A 13131-nucleotide genomic window follows, 5' to 3' on the forward strand; every position below is an offset into this window, starting at 1 on the left:
GATGGGAGACTACATTTGGGGGCGTGAAAGTGATTTACAGTATAATCGTAAATCATGAAAAACTACTCACTTCTAAATCTTTTGTAGTCAATTGTATTACTTTAGTATAAATACATGTTAATTTGGATTCATATGTTGTTTTTTTCTGACTTTATGTGAATGAAAAGACGCAAATTCGCTAGTTTTCTCATTGGAAATAGGTACATTTCAAAATATCACTGTCCTGGTCACAAAAGCAAAGTTTGTGGGGAATAATAGCCATTTTCTATACTTTTGAGGCATAAGCAATTAGGAAATAACACTTACTATCCAGGAACAAAAATTGTGTTACATAGCTGTCTGTACTCAAACACATCAATCATTAATGGACAAATGAAGTCTTGATTCATCAGTTAACAAACAAAATAGGTGCCCAATGACGGAGCTGCCAGTTCTGGTATTGTTACCTCAGGTAGTTATCATGCAATTTGTCAGTTAAAATTCATGGTTGAGGGTTACACTAGACAGAGGGTCTAGATGGGGAAAGAAAATGTAAATATTTTTTTTGCTTCACAATTTATAGTGGGCAGGAAATAGTTTAGAGATTATAAAAGCAAGTGCTTATTGAGGGGGCATTTTGAAAACTCACACAGTTTAGTACCGAACCTGCAAGAACCTGTAACTGCATGCTACAGGAGCATCACAAAAGCAGAATCTCCCCTCAGCCTCAGCACTAGTCTCCTTTATGAGGATCAGTCACTGCAGCAATCTAAAATGGCTGAGACTGAGCGTAAACCACTGGCTGTGCACACCTCAAGCAAGTGCCTTAACCACTGCACAAAAGGACCAAACTTAGTAAGATTTATGTTCTTTTTTGGAGTGCTTTCCAATAACCATTTCCCTGTATAGATGCCACTATCAGATTTGCCCTAACCACCTACGTTCAAAAATGTAGTCAAGATACATATACACGAGGGGATATTTAGGCATATAAAAAAATTGGGATTAACTTCTAAGTACTCTACCAGATGTAGACTGTAAGCACGATTTATTTTTGAACATTTTCCCAAGTCTGCAAAAAAAAAAAAAAGAACTTGATGTAGGAAACTCATCTTGGATTATATATGAGCTGACTGACAAAGGATTAGTGATAAGGCATTTTGGATTTTTTTTTTTTATGTCAATTGAAAGTTGACAATCCTACCTTCTCTGTAGCATTGTACTTGACTAGGCAATCTGAAAGAATGGCATAAGAGATTTAAAAATGTCCTCCGTGAATAACACAATTTCTTGTATAGAAGTGTCTGTTAGCACAGGACAAGTTGACAAAAAAAACACTGACACGCAATCTTTAGAATAAAAAGCATTTTAATATTCTGAGCTTCACGCGGCTGGGCAAAATATACATGCAAAAACATGTACCGTGTATAAATAATCAAACAATTAACAGTAAAGGCCAATACCTTTGTCATGAACAAATATTACCGGAAATGGTTAAACTACCAGACATTGGTCTTTAGTGGCAAATGTTCATTAAATGCTTGTATATAACATGTTTTTTTTTTTTTTTTTAAATGATCTTATATTAAGCGTAGGGTACCAATACTTTTATCTGCAACTCTATGTGTGACATACATAAGTATGATCTCCACCATCCCAGTCGCCTTAGATATGCATCTCCCACAGGAGATAAAACACAAAGTGGCACTGTGGATCTTATTTTATATACAAAGCTTAACAGTCTCTGGGGATTTGTGGCTTTAACACGGTCAGATTTACACTGATTGTATCAGAGCTGCTTTAATAGAGCCGTGTAGTGTTACATATACTTTTTAACTAGTAAAAAGGTCACTTGGAAATGTATTTCGATCCAATTTTGTTCACTCACACAAACATGTATGGTTCTAAGTTTCCAGTTTATTGGAAGGCTTCAGTATTCAATACAATTAAAGTAGAATGTTTCACAACATTAGTGCAATACATCATACAGATAAGCAGCTTTAAACCCAGGCAAAGCCTTCTTGCTATTCCAGCACTGTACTCTAAAACTTTCCATAACATAACTTTAAAATTAAAATACTCTACCAAATCTATTAAAACACATTGCCTGTTCCTCTCTATGTGAAACATCTTCATGTAAAAAGGAATGTCCTGTAAAATGTATATTTCTGAGGGAAGGCTATTCTTTTGATTTGCAGTGTGAAAAGGCGTTTTAAGGATATTGTAGCAGCGTTGCCAACTTTCCCAAATTCTTCGCAAGACACGCAATTTCTAATTGTAATTAAGACCTGCTCGCGATCTTGCGATAATTCTCTCCGATCTCTGGCTTTTTTCTCCTTCTTGTCGTAAAGGCATGACTGAAAGACGTTAATCATGGCTGAAAATCCTAAGAAATTGCGCCATTACAGGTGCAAATACAACCCAGACTGGAGCAGTTGTTTTCCAGTAAAAACAAAGTAGACTTCAAGATGAATATGCATTCTGGCTTGTCTGTTATGAAGACATTTGCACTGGGAATTCTGAAGTGAACGACCTCAACATATTGAAACTTCCAAGCACGTAAATCGGACAGCAGCCTATAAAGCACAGCAAACTCTATTGTCTTCTTGCACTGAATGCTGATTCTAGTACAGTTATGTGTGTTGTAAAATTATTCCATGATGCTGCTCTAGGTTGCAATTGTAATGTGTTGTTTGCAATGTTTAATGGTCATTTATTATTTTTGGATTGTCTACTTTTGTTAGCGTGGAGCTCTTAGACACAATATATGGTTTTAAACCAGCTCATAGTGTTTGTTGAAATATTGGTTTATATTTGGAAAAATAGCTACTCGCTATTTGTATGCCAAATCTCTTGATGTCTCATGATTTCTGTAATGGAGGTGTTGGCAATACTGTTGTATCTGTATAAATAGGTTTCATAATAATTATCGATAATACATTGCAGGTAAACCATATTTTGGTTTAAAATATTTAAAACAGGGAAATATGTTAACTAAGACCCTATTCTATTGTACAGTGATTCATTCTTCAAATATACTGGAAGCAACAGAAACAAAGAAAATCAATTTAGGTCAGACCTTCCATATGTTTTTGCCACTCTTTTAAAGAGCTCTATTCTGAAAACATAGACAAATAAGTGGAGCACATTTCACTTCACTTTTCTTTTAAGCTCAGGTGTTGAAAGGTTTTGGATGTGTAGCGCTGTAAACTGGAATGTCCACATAGCCCCATCGATTCAGTCTGCTTTTAGTTTTTCTGCTTCTTGAACACCTGGAAATCATAAGAGAAAAAAGATATAAGATCAGAATCAATGGAAAATCCATGCCCTGAATACAGAAAAAAACACACACTCAGTTAAGTTAATTACATGCAAAATCAGAACATTTATTTTTAACTTACAAGTGTTACCCACTGAGAAAACATGAATATCTTCCTGGTTCTAATTTTGGTATGTTGTATGGTTTCAAAGTCCTTTGAACGAGTCTAAAGGCAGATGTATGTAGTGGAAAAATAAGCTGACAAATGTTTTTTGATTCAAAAACACTATATAAAAGAAAAGTATACCTCCAGTACAATTATATAAGCACGAGTTGCAACTGACTTCAGACCAGGCCTCAGTACAGCTCAGTGCATGTGTTTGTATTGGAAAACACAGATATCCACGGAGTCAGTTCAAAAGAGATGAAAAGACTAACAAACTTTTACAAGATTTTATATTTATACCTTCGTAAGCAACTGGTGATTCCACTCCCATTTGTCTTAATTCTGTCCAATGATAGGGGTTTCCACTCTATCATTGCACACTCCCTCTGCGGGGGAAAGGGGGGGGAGGTTGCGCTCTGTCCATGACACATTGCATACCACGTTGTACCTAGCAGGGCGCATCCATCTTGTCTTTCAGTTCGCCTCCCCATCTCACACTATCTCTGCTAGTCTCTTGCTTTTTGCTGTTTAGCTCAGACACCCATCTGTGACTTTGAGTCGTGTTAGGCTATGCAAAACTGCACGTAGCTGGTTTTGCCGATGGGAAATGAAAGAACTCGAAACTTGCACAATACTGCATAGAACCTTAATATAAAAGCATATTAAAGCAAATGAATTAGTAAACACATTAAAACAACTTAACTATAAAAGTACATCAAAACACAATCTAAACATATTGAAAAACCTGTTAATCAATAATCTATTGCATAATTAATACCTTATGGAGAAAGCCATTACTACACATACACGACTTGAGCGAGACACGAGTGAGGCGAGGCGAAACAATAGTACGGTGTCCATTTTAGGACATCCTCAGACCTCACCCCTCCTTGAGTCAATCGTCACCCTTCGTCGAGTCAATCGTCAGACATCAGACCTCACCCCTCCTTGAGTCAACCCTCAACCCTCCTCGACTCAATCCTCACCCCTCCTCGAGCCAATCGTCAGACATCAGACCTCACCCCTTATACTGTAAGTGTTTTAAAAAATACTTTAAAAGTTACGATGTGCAATTTCACTATTTGAATTTGTTTGGATTTAAATTGTAAGGCAAATCTTCTCAGCATACAGCATCAGACATATCTGTTTTTTTGTTTCTTTTTAAACAGTTTCGATGTATATTTTATTTTATTATGTGAAGCTCGTTTATGTGAAAAGCGCTACATAAAAATTGATTGATAACCCCGTCATTAATCATTTTTTGATTTAATGAAGTGTGTGTTTGTGTAGGGACTTTCTTTTCTATATTATGAAGTCTTAAAAAAAAACTTTTTCTACACATCAAAATGTAACAGAACACATCTAAATTACACATATAAACCAGGCCTATTGCATTATTGAACGGTTCCAAGGCTTTTCGCCCAGCACATAAAATCAAGTCCCCAAAACAATTTCCCCTTCCGATGAGAGGATGAAGTGTTCCCTATTATTATTAAACTGCAGTAGTTTTGTCCTGGAGAATAATTCCTGAAAGTGGGACTTTAATTACATAAGAAAATTAAATTAAATAAAAAATACTGTACATCAAAACTATTTAAAAAAAAAAAGTTATGTAACTTTTAAAGTATTTTTTAAAACACTTACAGTATAGATATTAAATGCTAAATAAAGGTAAAAATGCATGCATCAATCAGCAGCTACACTGATATCTGTGTCATCCAATGGAAGCACCAAAAGTTTTTTTTGCTCATTTGATTGGGTGATTCAGATGACTCTGTCCAACCCCTCACTCTCCCCGAAAAAAAAAAAAAAAAAAACTTGGACTGACGACTGACTCAAGGAGGGTTGAGGATTGACTCAAGGAGGGGTGACGATTCACTCAAGGAGGGGCGAGGTCTAATGTCTGACGATTGACTCGAGGAGGGGTGACGATTGACTCGAGCAGGGCTGAGGTCTGAGGATGTCCTAAAATGGATACCGTACAATAGGGTGAACAGAGTCTTCGAACGGCCTCAGCGTTACGTGTGGTGCGATGAACGACAGGTGTATTCACTCATATCGGAGGCGACTGAGCCGACAAAAGCAGCAGGGCGAACAGTGCGTTCAGACTTCAACGTTTTGGGGAAGAAGTCTGTTGCATCTATTGCAATGCCTTGCATGCTTTCAACAAAGGTGAGGGCGGACAGCCCTGACAAGTACCCCTGGAAATGGCGAATTGGGAAGAACATTTATTTCCTGTTAACACTGATGCCGAGGGGTTAGCATATAGAACTTTAACCATGTCATAAACTCTGAGCCCAAACCCATATAATCTAAAACCGACCAGAGATAATCCCACTCCAAGCAATTGAACGCCTTCTCTGCATCTAGTGAGAGTACAGCACAGGAAGCAGCAATATCCGTAGTAGAGTATAAATATGAAGTAAATGGCGGACATTATCAGATGCTAGCCGGCTCTTGAAGAACCCGGTTTTGTCCTGATGAATTAATTTAGTCATGCAGGTCTCGAGATGACGTGAGAGAACCTTAGCATATAATTTAGTCTCCGAATTAATCAGAGATAAGGGATGATAACTCGTACAGAGAGTAGGATCTTTATCATTTTTTAGTAAGAGGGAAATAACTGCGGTGTTGACATCTCTGTGAAAACAGCCTTTATCTACAGGAGTTTGCATCATGTTAAGCACAAGTGGGCCCAGCTTAACATGAAAAATAATTCAGGAGGACTATCGTAAATGCCAGATTTGCCCTGCTCATACACTGAAGTGTGTCTTTTAATTCAGTGAAAGAGAGGGGTGCCCCCCAAGCGCTGCAGATACAGTAGGTGAAAGGTGTGGGATTTGGAGGAAACGCGTACAGGCTTCCTTGTCGGCGAATATCAGATCTATAAAGGTCCGAGTAAAAGGAACAGAATGCCAAGTTTATTAGAGAAGGATCCGTTAAACTATCTCCCTGTGTGGATTTAACAGCTAAAATATCAGCAAAACGCTCTTTTTTACTTAATCTCAGAGCGAGCAAATGGGAAGGTCTGCTGCCACTAAAGTAATAGTTTTGTCTCACCCTGTGGATAAGAAACTCAGCCCGCTGTCTAAGCAGCATAGTGAGTTCCTTCTTAATAAGACTGTGATCAAGCTCAGTAGATTCTGAGGTGGAGCTTTGGTGAGCATGTTCTATAAAAGCTGGTTTAGTTTCGAGTTCAGAGATCCTACTGAGATGTGATTTATTAAGGTTGGAGGCGAATAGAATTCTCTCTGATGAATCCTTTAACTGAATGCCACAAAATGCGAGGGTCCTTGACCGAGCCAATGTTAAAACTGAAGGAACTCATCGAGTTTAAGTGCGAAAAGCTTCATTCTGTAGTAAAGTGGTATTAAAGCGCCATCTAGGGGCCAGCATTAATGCATCAGATAACACACATTTGCAATAATTTGCGTTATGATCAGACAGGGACATCGGCAGTATCTCAGCACTACATATTTCCGAGAAGAGAGAATTAATTGTAAAAATAAAGTCAATCCTAGAAAAAGATTTATGAAAATGTGTATTCTCTAGCTAATGGGTTAATCACACGCCAGATATTAACAATACCCAAATCTGTAGTGAATATGATGCTAGCCGCTGTGAGCTATCTTGCTGTGCAGTCAATCTATCAAAACTGTGGTTCATGACAGCGTTAATATCAGCACCGAGAACCAAAGAAAATTCAGATAACCTCAATAACAAATTGGTCAATGCAATAAAAAAAGCTGAGTCAAAAATAGCAGGGGCGTATACTGAAACATAAGCCGCCTTCTTGCCAAAAATAATAGCTTTCAGGTAAGACATCCTCCTAGTCTCATGCCCCCCAGAACCCAGACTTGTGATTCGGAGATTATGACGCAAAACTACCAGGGTACCTTTGGTCTTATTATCGGCGGAATCCTGTATCATGGCGAGATCTATTTTCTTTCTATGTAATATATCCAAACAGGCTGAACGTTTGGTAGGAGAATTTAAACCTCACACATTCCAGGACAGGACAGATATACTAGTCATGGGAATCGAAGACAATCTTGACAGTCTTGACGAACACGATATTGTGTGAATAAAGCAGTTACAGAAAAAGCATTACGAATATAAACAAGTGGTACAGTGTTAACCATCCCAAGGTCCTTCCCTCCCCATCCCATAAGGGCAGCAGTGTGGAGTAGTGGTTAGGGCTCTGGACTCTTAACCGGAGGGTCGTGGGTTCAATACCAGGTGGGGGACACTGCTGCTGTACCCTTGAGCAAGGTACTTTACCTAGATTGCTCCAGTAAAAACCCAACTGTTGAAATGGGTAATTGTGTGTAAAAAATAATGTAATTGTATGTAAAAATAATATGATATCTTTTAACAATTGTAAGTCACCCTGGATAAGGGCGTCTGCTAAGAAATTAATAATAATAATAATAATATAGCCCCCAGTATCTACATTCCCTTCCCACAGAACAGCACTGGAAAATAAAAAAAATCCAGTACCCACCATCCCAAATAGTATCTATCCGTGACTCTGGTAGACAGGGCAAGGTAAAGCTCTGTTCCCATCCTCTCCTCACAAAACAAACTAGTAATCCCATACAACAAGTATCGAATATAATTAGAATAAAATATTCAAAGAAACAACATATTTACCCCAGTGTTGTGTTGTGAAAATTATAGGTCCAAGCTTATGACACAGCCATGGTATCATTTTTTTCCACTTTTCTTTCCCCTTCATTTAATAAAAATAATAAAAATAACAGCAATCTTGGTCTCATGAATCGCTATAGCTCTCTTGTTGCTTTCAGCTTGGTTGCAAAGCGTAGCAAAATCGGATTTAAGGGACTTAAATTCCAAATATTGGAACAGGCCTCGCTAATGGCGAGGTCCGGATCAATCTTTTTTCCCCCCTTAGAGGGAGAAGATTCAGAGATAAGACTTTTTTTTCCGACGAAGTCGACATTCTTGGACAGTTCAGACATCAATACATATATTAAAGAAAGATATAGCAAGGGATTAAACCCTTCTCAAAGACCAAAATATACAAGGAGAGGCGAGGGGAAGAAATCCTAAGCTGCCATTGCTCTCATAGGTCACGTGATCCCCCGTCACGAAATTATTGATAATCATATCGTAAAATATGCAATTCGATGCTGTTCTATCTCAGACGGTTATAATGTATCCACTGTGGTAATATGAGGACATTTTTCTATTGTTAACTAATTAAAAATATACAGTGCATACACCTATTTATAAAACAAAAAAATACTATATATATATTTTTTTATATAAATTTAGTCATTGCCAATTATTTTTATTATTTTCTCCCAATTTGGAATTGCCAATTATTTTATTATGCTCAGCTCACCGCTACCACCCCTGCGCTGACTCGGGAGGGCGAAGACGAACACACACTGTCCTCCGAAGCGTGTTGCTGTCAGCCGACCACTTTTTTTCACACTGCGGACTCACCATGCAGCCACCCAAGAGCTACAGCGTCGGAGGAAAACGCAGCTCTCTGGCAGCTTACAGGCAAGCCCGCAGGCGCCCGGCTAGACTACAGGGGTCGCTGGTGCGCGGCGAGCCGAGGACACCCTGGCCGACCTAGCCCTCCCTCCGCCCGGGCGGCGCTCGGCCAATTGAGCGCCGCCCCCTGGGAGCTCCCATCCTCGGTCGGCAAAGGAATAGCCTGGACTTGAACTCGCAACGTCCAGACTATAGAGCGCATCCTGCACTCCACGTGGGGCACCTTTACTGGATGCGCCACTCAAGAGCCCTAAAAAATACTATATAATTTATTGTAAAATAGGCCTCATGTATACTTTTATTGTAAGGCACTATAAGGATATTACCATTTTCTGTGTTTGACCTCTATAGCCACAAAAGATGAAGTCTACTTTTGAAAAAACATGTTTATAAAGGAGCTGACACTCACATTTCGGTATGTCCCAGATGTAGCTGTTCAGAATGTCACCAAGAATATAGTACACATTAATTAAGGCAGTCAACATTGTAAAGAAGATGATCTTGGCAACAGGCCCAATTTGGTCTAGCAGAGGATAAACCCATACTCCAGTAACATGGTGGATCCAGCACATCCTAGAAGCAGACCAAATCAAACAAAACAAAGAGAAAAGTATTAGTTTGTTTCATTCTTCTGTGGTGCTTAAAATCAATTGATCCAAAAGTAGAGCCATGACTGCAATACTGTGGGTGTTGCTCTGACTGGACAGTGCAGTAAGAAAGATGCATTGGAAATTGGAAATTGCTGTATCAGGAGCCCTCTGCTCTGTTGGTCGGCACCTATTAGAACTCCCTGTGCTGTATTTGCTTAAGAGAGATGGTCCATTTACTCCACTAACATGAAAGTGTTTTTAAGCCTAAAGCCATTAAACATAGTCTAAATACAATTATAAAACAATGGTGTCTACAGGTTTTTTGTGAATTTGGACTAGAGCAGATATTATAAAGTGAAGTGGGGCATCCAACTTTTTAGGGAGCGGGTGGCAGGTGTTTGGATAACACAGTCAAAGATATTCTATACAGTCAGTTCTCATAATAATGATCTGGGACAACACTCATTTCCACATAATACACATTTTTAAGAAGGTCCCTGTCTTAATATAATCTTACTGTAAAATGCACTTCATAATACAAGCTCATTAAGAATCTATCACAATGTATTTGGGTAAAAGTACTGGGGTTTTCAGCTAGGGAACAATAAAGAAAGATAAGATTTTTCATCGTGTTACCTACTGTTTGATATTTTTGCTGAAGTGAGGCGTGATTAATGGGTGTTGCATCTGGCAGGATAACTTAAGCATTTAGCAGTAGCTATTGTGGAGGCACTATTGATCTTTTCTGATTTGTACAGATTTGTGAAGAATCAAGTGATTATGAAAAGGTATGAATTGGCAACATTGACAATGGAAGACCTTAGATGAACAACCAGAGCATGCTCCCCAAGCCTTCAATCTTCCCCTTGTTGGAACCACATTCTTAGGCATGATATCTGAAATAAAAGCTACTGATTTAGTGGGATTTCTGCTGCCAATATGGTTACTTAGACATTTCTACAAGAAATTTGATGAGACCACCAAAAATACCATAAATATGACATTAAAATGATGGAATTGATCCGTAATACAGAAGTATTTTGTATCCAATTGCTATGTTTGACTAGGGGAATTTAAATTACTATTATTTCATTTTTCTTTCATTGTTTTTCCCCTTTTGCTCCTTCTATTGCTGAGATCTTGGAGGGGTTTGACTGTTTGGGTGTCACATCAAGTTCTTCATGGTTGTTATTTATTGTGGTTTTATTGATGATGTTGATCTGAACAAAAGCTCAAGTAATGTTAACAAAGTTTTGGGTTATTTATTTGCACAGTACCACTACGCCTGGAAGCTTGACTGAATAGTGCCAGTTGAACAGGGAAATAGCATGGGTCATACATTGGCAATGTATGTTATTTTATTGAATCCATCCCACAGTACAGAAAGGAAACCACAAAAAAACAAACACCCGATGTCAAGGCTGTGCTTCAGTACAGTTGGAAGATAATTGAGTGATAATATATTGCACTTCATCAATCAATTTCTCATCAATTTCTGAAAATTATTTTCTAAAAGTCTAAGGATCTAAATTCATACATATCCCTTTCATATGGCTATCACAACACCTCCTTTTGTGTATTAAATAATCTCAAGCTTCCATTTCCTCTTTCAAATATGCTTTTTCATACACATTTTTTATTTGCCATTTCCTCCAGCACGTGGTACATGTCTACCTCATTAATAGCCCTTAATATTATCACATCAAAGCCAGCCAAGTACCACTTCACGAACAGTGTGCGTAAGCATGGCTGACCACTCAGTGTGACCTTGATTAACATCATTCACAGAGCATCATTTCCCTGCATTGTAATTTCTTTCACCCACAAAATGGGATACATACGCAATGGTCTCTTTCATAATTACTAGATTAACTGAAGTAGTGCTGCTGCTATGGTAACATTTTATGACTGCATGTGTTAGTGGGGTTATTTCAGCTAATGAGAATTTAATTCAAATAATAATAATAATAATAATAATAATGTATTTTTTTTCAGCTGTTTCTACAGCAGGTCTATTGTTTATGTTTAATTGTGTTGTTTGTGAATTTAGTGCAGCCTGAACTACTAGTATTTTGTTTATTCCAGGGAAGATATAATTTCATTTTATTACAGTATTTATGCACTTCATGGTATCTGGATATTATTTAAAGTTTGGGTGCAGATAAGAATAAATATCCTGAAAAACACCATCTTCTCAGGTTAAACTGATCCTGTTTAAAGCTTACATTTTTAAATATTTAGACACAATAAGCTTCCAAATAAAGATTACATATGACTTTACCTAGTCGCTGCAGTGCACCGTCTATGCCATACAAATAACAAAAATCATGTAAGCCATATGGGACTTGTCTTATTTGATCCTTTTAGTTTTGAAGGGATTATTTCTGAATAGGTTTGTCACCTAAAAATGAAACTGCGTAGCATAGTACTGACACTTCACGTACGTTTACGTCGACTTTCATTAAATGTTATGATGCTGTCGGGTAAAATGACAAGCGTGTTTAAAAATATATAATGCTGAGGTTTCTAAATACTTTCCATCATATTAAAAGCTTGGGGGGAAAAAATCCATTTGATGTTTTTGCCTGGACAAAAAACAAAATAAAACCAAAATAAAGTGTTGATACATTCTTCCTTAACACATTCCTAATGTGTGAGGTTTAGCATTCAGCTACTAAAAATATATGCATCAAGGGTACAAAGACAAAACCCAGGTCCTGGATCATGTAAAGGCCCACAGTGTGAATCTGGCACTGGTTACAAGTATAATCAGAAGTGTGTCTTAATAAATCCATGCAGGGCTCGGCATGAAGCGTGCAATTGATCTTACCATAATACGTATCCCATGGCAAAGCTGCAGACTGCCGCAAGCCCACACAGCCTACTGGGATAACGATGGTGTGTTGTTCTCATCTCAATTAGGATAAAAGGAAGAACTGTTGTGTGCTGAAAAACAAAGAGGATCATTCTCTTTAGTTAAAAAGGGCAGACACCACTTGAAGCCCCCAAATGACCTTAGCTTAGTTTTAAAAACAAAGAACAGTTCAATATAAAAGCATCTATGGCAGGGTTTCCATGGAACAATAAAAATAAGTCTCACCTTTTTCTCATGCTATTTTGGTAGTACCTTTGGGGGTAACTTGGATTTCTATGCAGTTAAATTATCCTTCCAAATGCAAACAACCTAATTAATATTACAATGCTGGAGGGTATATACATGTTTTGATCTGCCTTCCAATTTGGCCTTGCGCGACTACTGATATCGTGCAGCTTTCTTAAACTGGATTTACAAGACGTTTTTAGGTTGTGTTGAAGAACCTCAAGTGCAGCCTGCCACAGTTGGCCACCAAAAAAATCTATAATAATAAAGCAAGGGAAACAAAAACCCAGATATAGCGTTACACAAATACAAAAAAATAAAAAAATAAATCTAAACAAAAAGCAAAAAATTCCAAGAAAAGCGCAGTATACTATCCATGTATTATTTGCTAATAATTTTTTGACTGCATATATATTTATTATAAACCTATGCAATACGGTGATGTTAAATACGTGGGTCACACAGGCTCGCAGATTTAATTAACACAAGTGCTGACACTAGGGTACAAGCA

The 13131-nt window shown here is 37.8% G+C and overlaps 1 protein-coding gene across 3 annotated transcripts in view; it reads right to left on the reverse strand.

Annotated features, from left to right (window-relative positions):
• Positions 1 to 1488: 1488 nt before the first annotated feature.
• The window catches only part of aig1 (androgen-induced 1 (H. sapiens)), a 47248-nt gene continuing 35605 nt past the window's right edge, over positions 1489 to 13131 (reverse strand). Inside the window, exons 4-6 of one of the 3 annotated variants that reach the window (XM_034017177.2) lie at positions 12351 to 12466; positions 9340 to 9503; positions 1489 to 3251 (exon numbers count right to left, since the gene is read on the reverse strand). In XM_034017177.2, coding sequence (XP_033873068.1) covers positions 3217 to 3251; positions 9340 to 9503; positions 12351 to 12466 — 315 coding nt within the window. In that variant the 3' untranslated portion in view covers positions 1489 to 3216. The remainder of the gene's footprint in view (positions 3252 to 9339; positions 9504 to 12350; positions 12467 to 13131) is intronic. The other 2 variants (XM_059025228.1, XM_059025229.1) reach the window with 2 other exon arrangements.

Source organism: Acipenser ruthenus, chromosome 6 (genome assembly GCF_902713425.1).
Source record: "Acipenser ruthenus chromosome 6, fAciRut3.2 maternal haplotype, whole genome shotgun sequence".
Classification (NCBI taxonomy): domain Eukaryota; kingdom Metazoa; phylum Chordata; class Actinopteri; order Acipenseriformes; family Acipenseridae; genus Acipenser; species Acipenser ruthenus.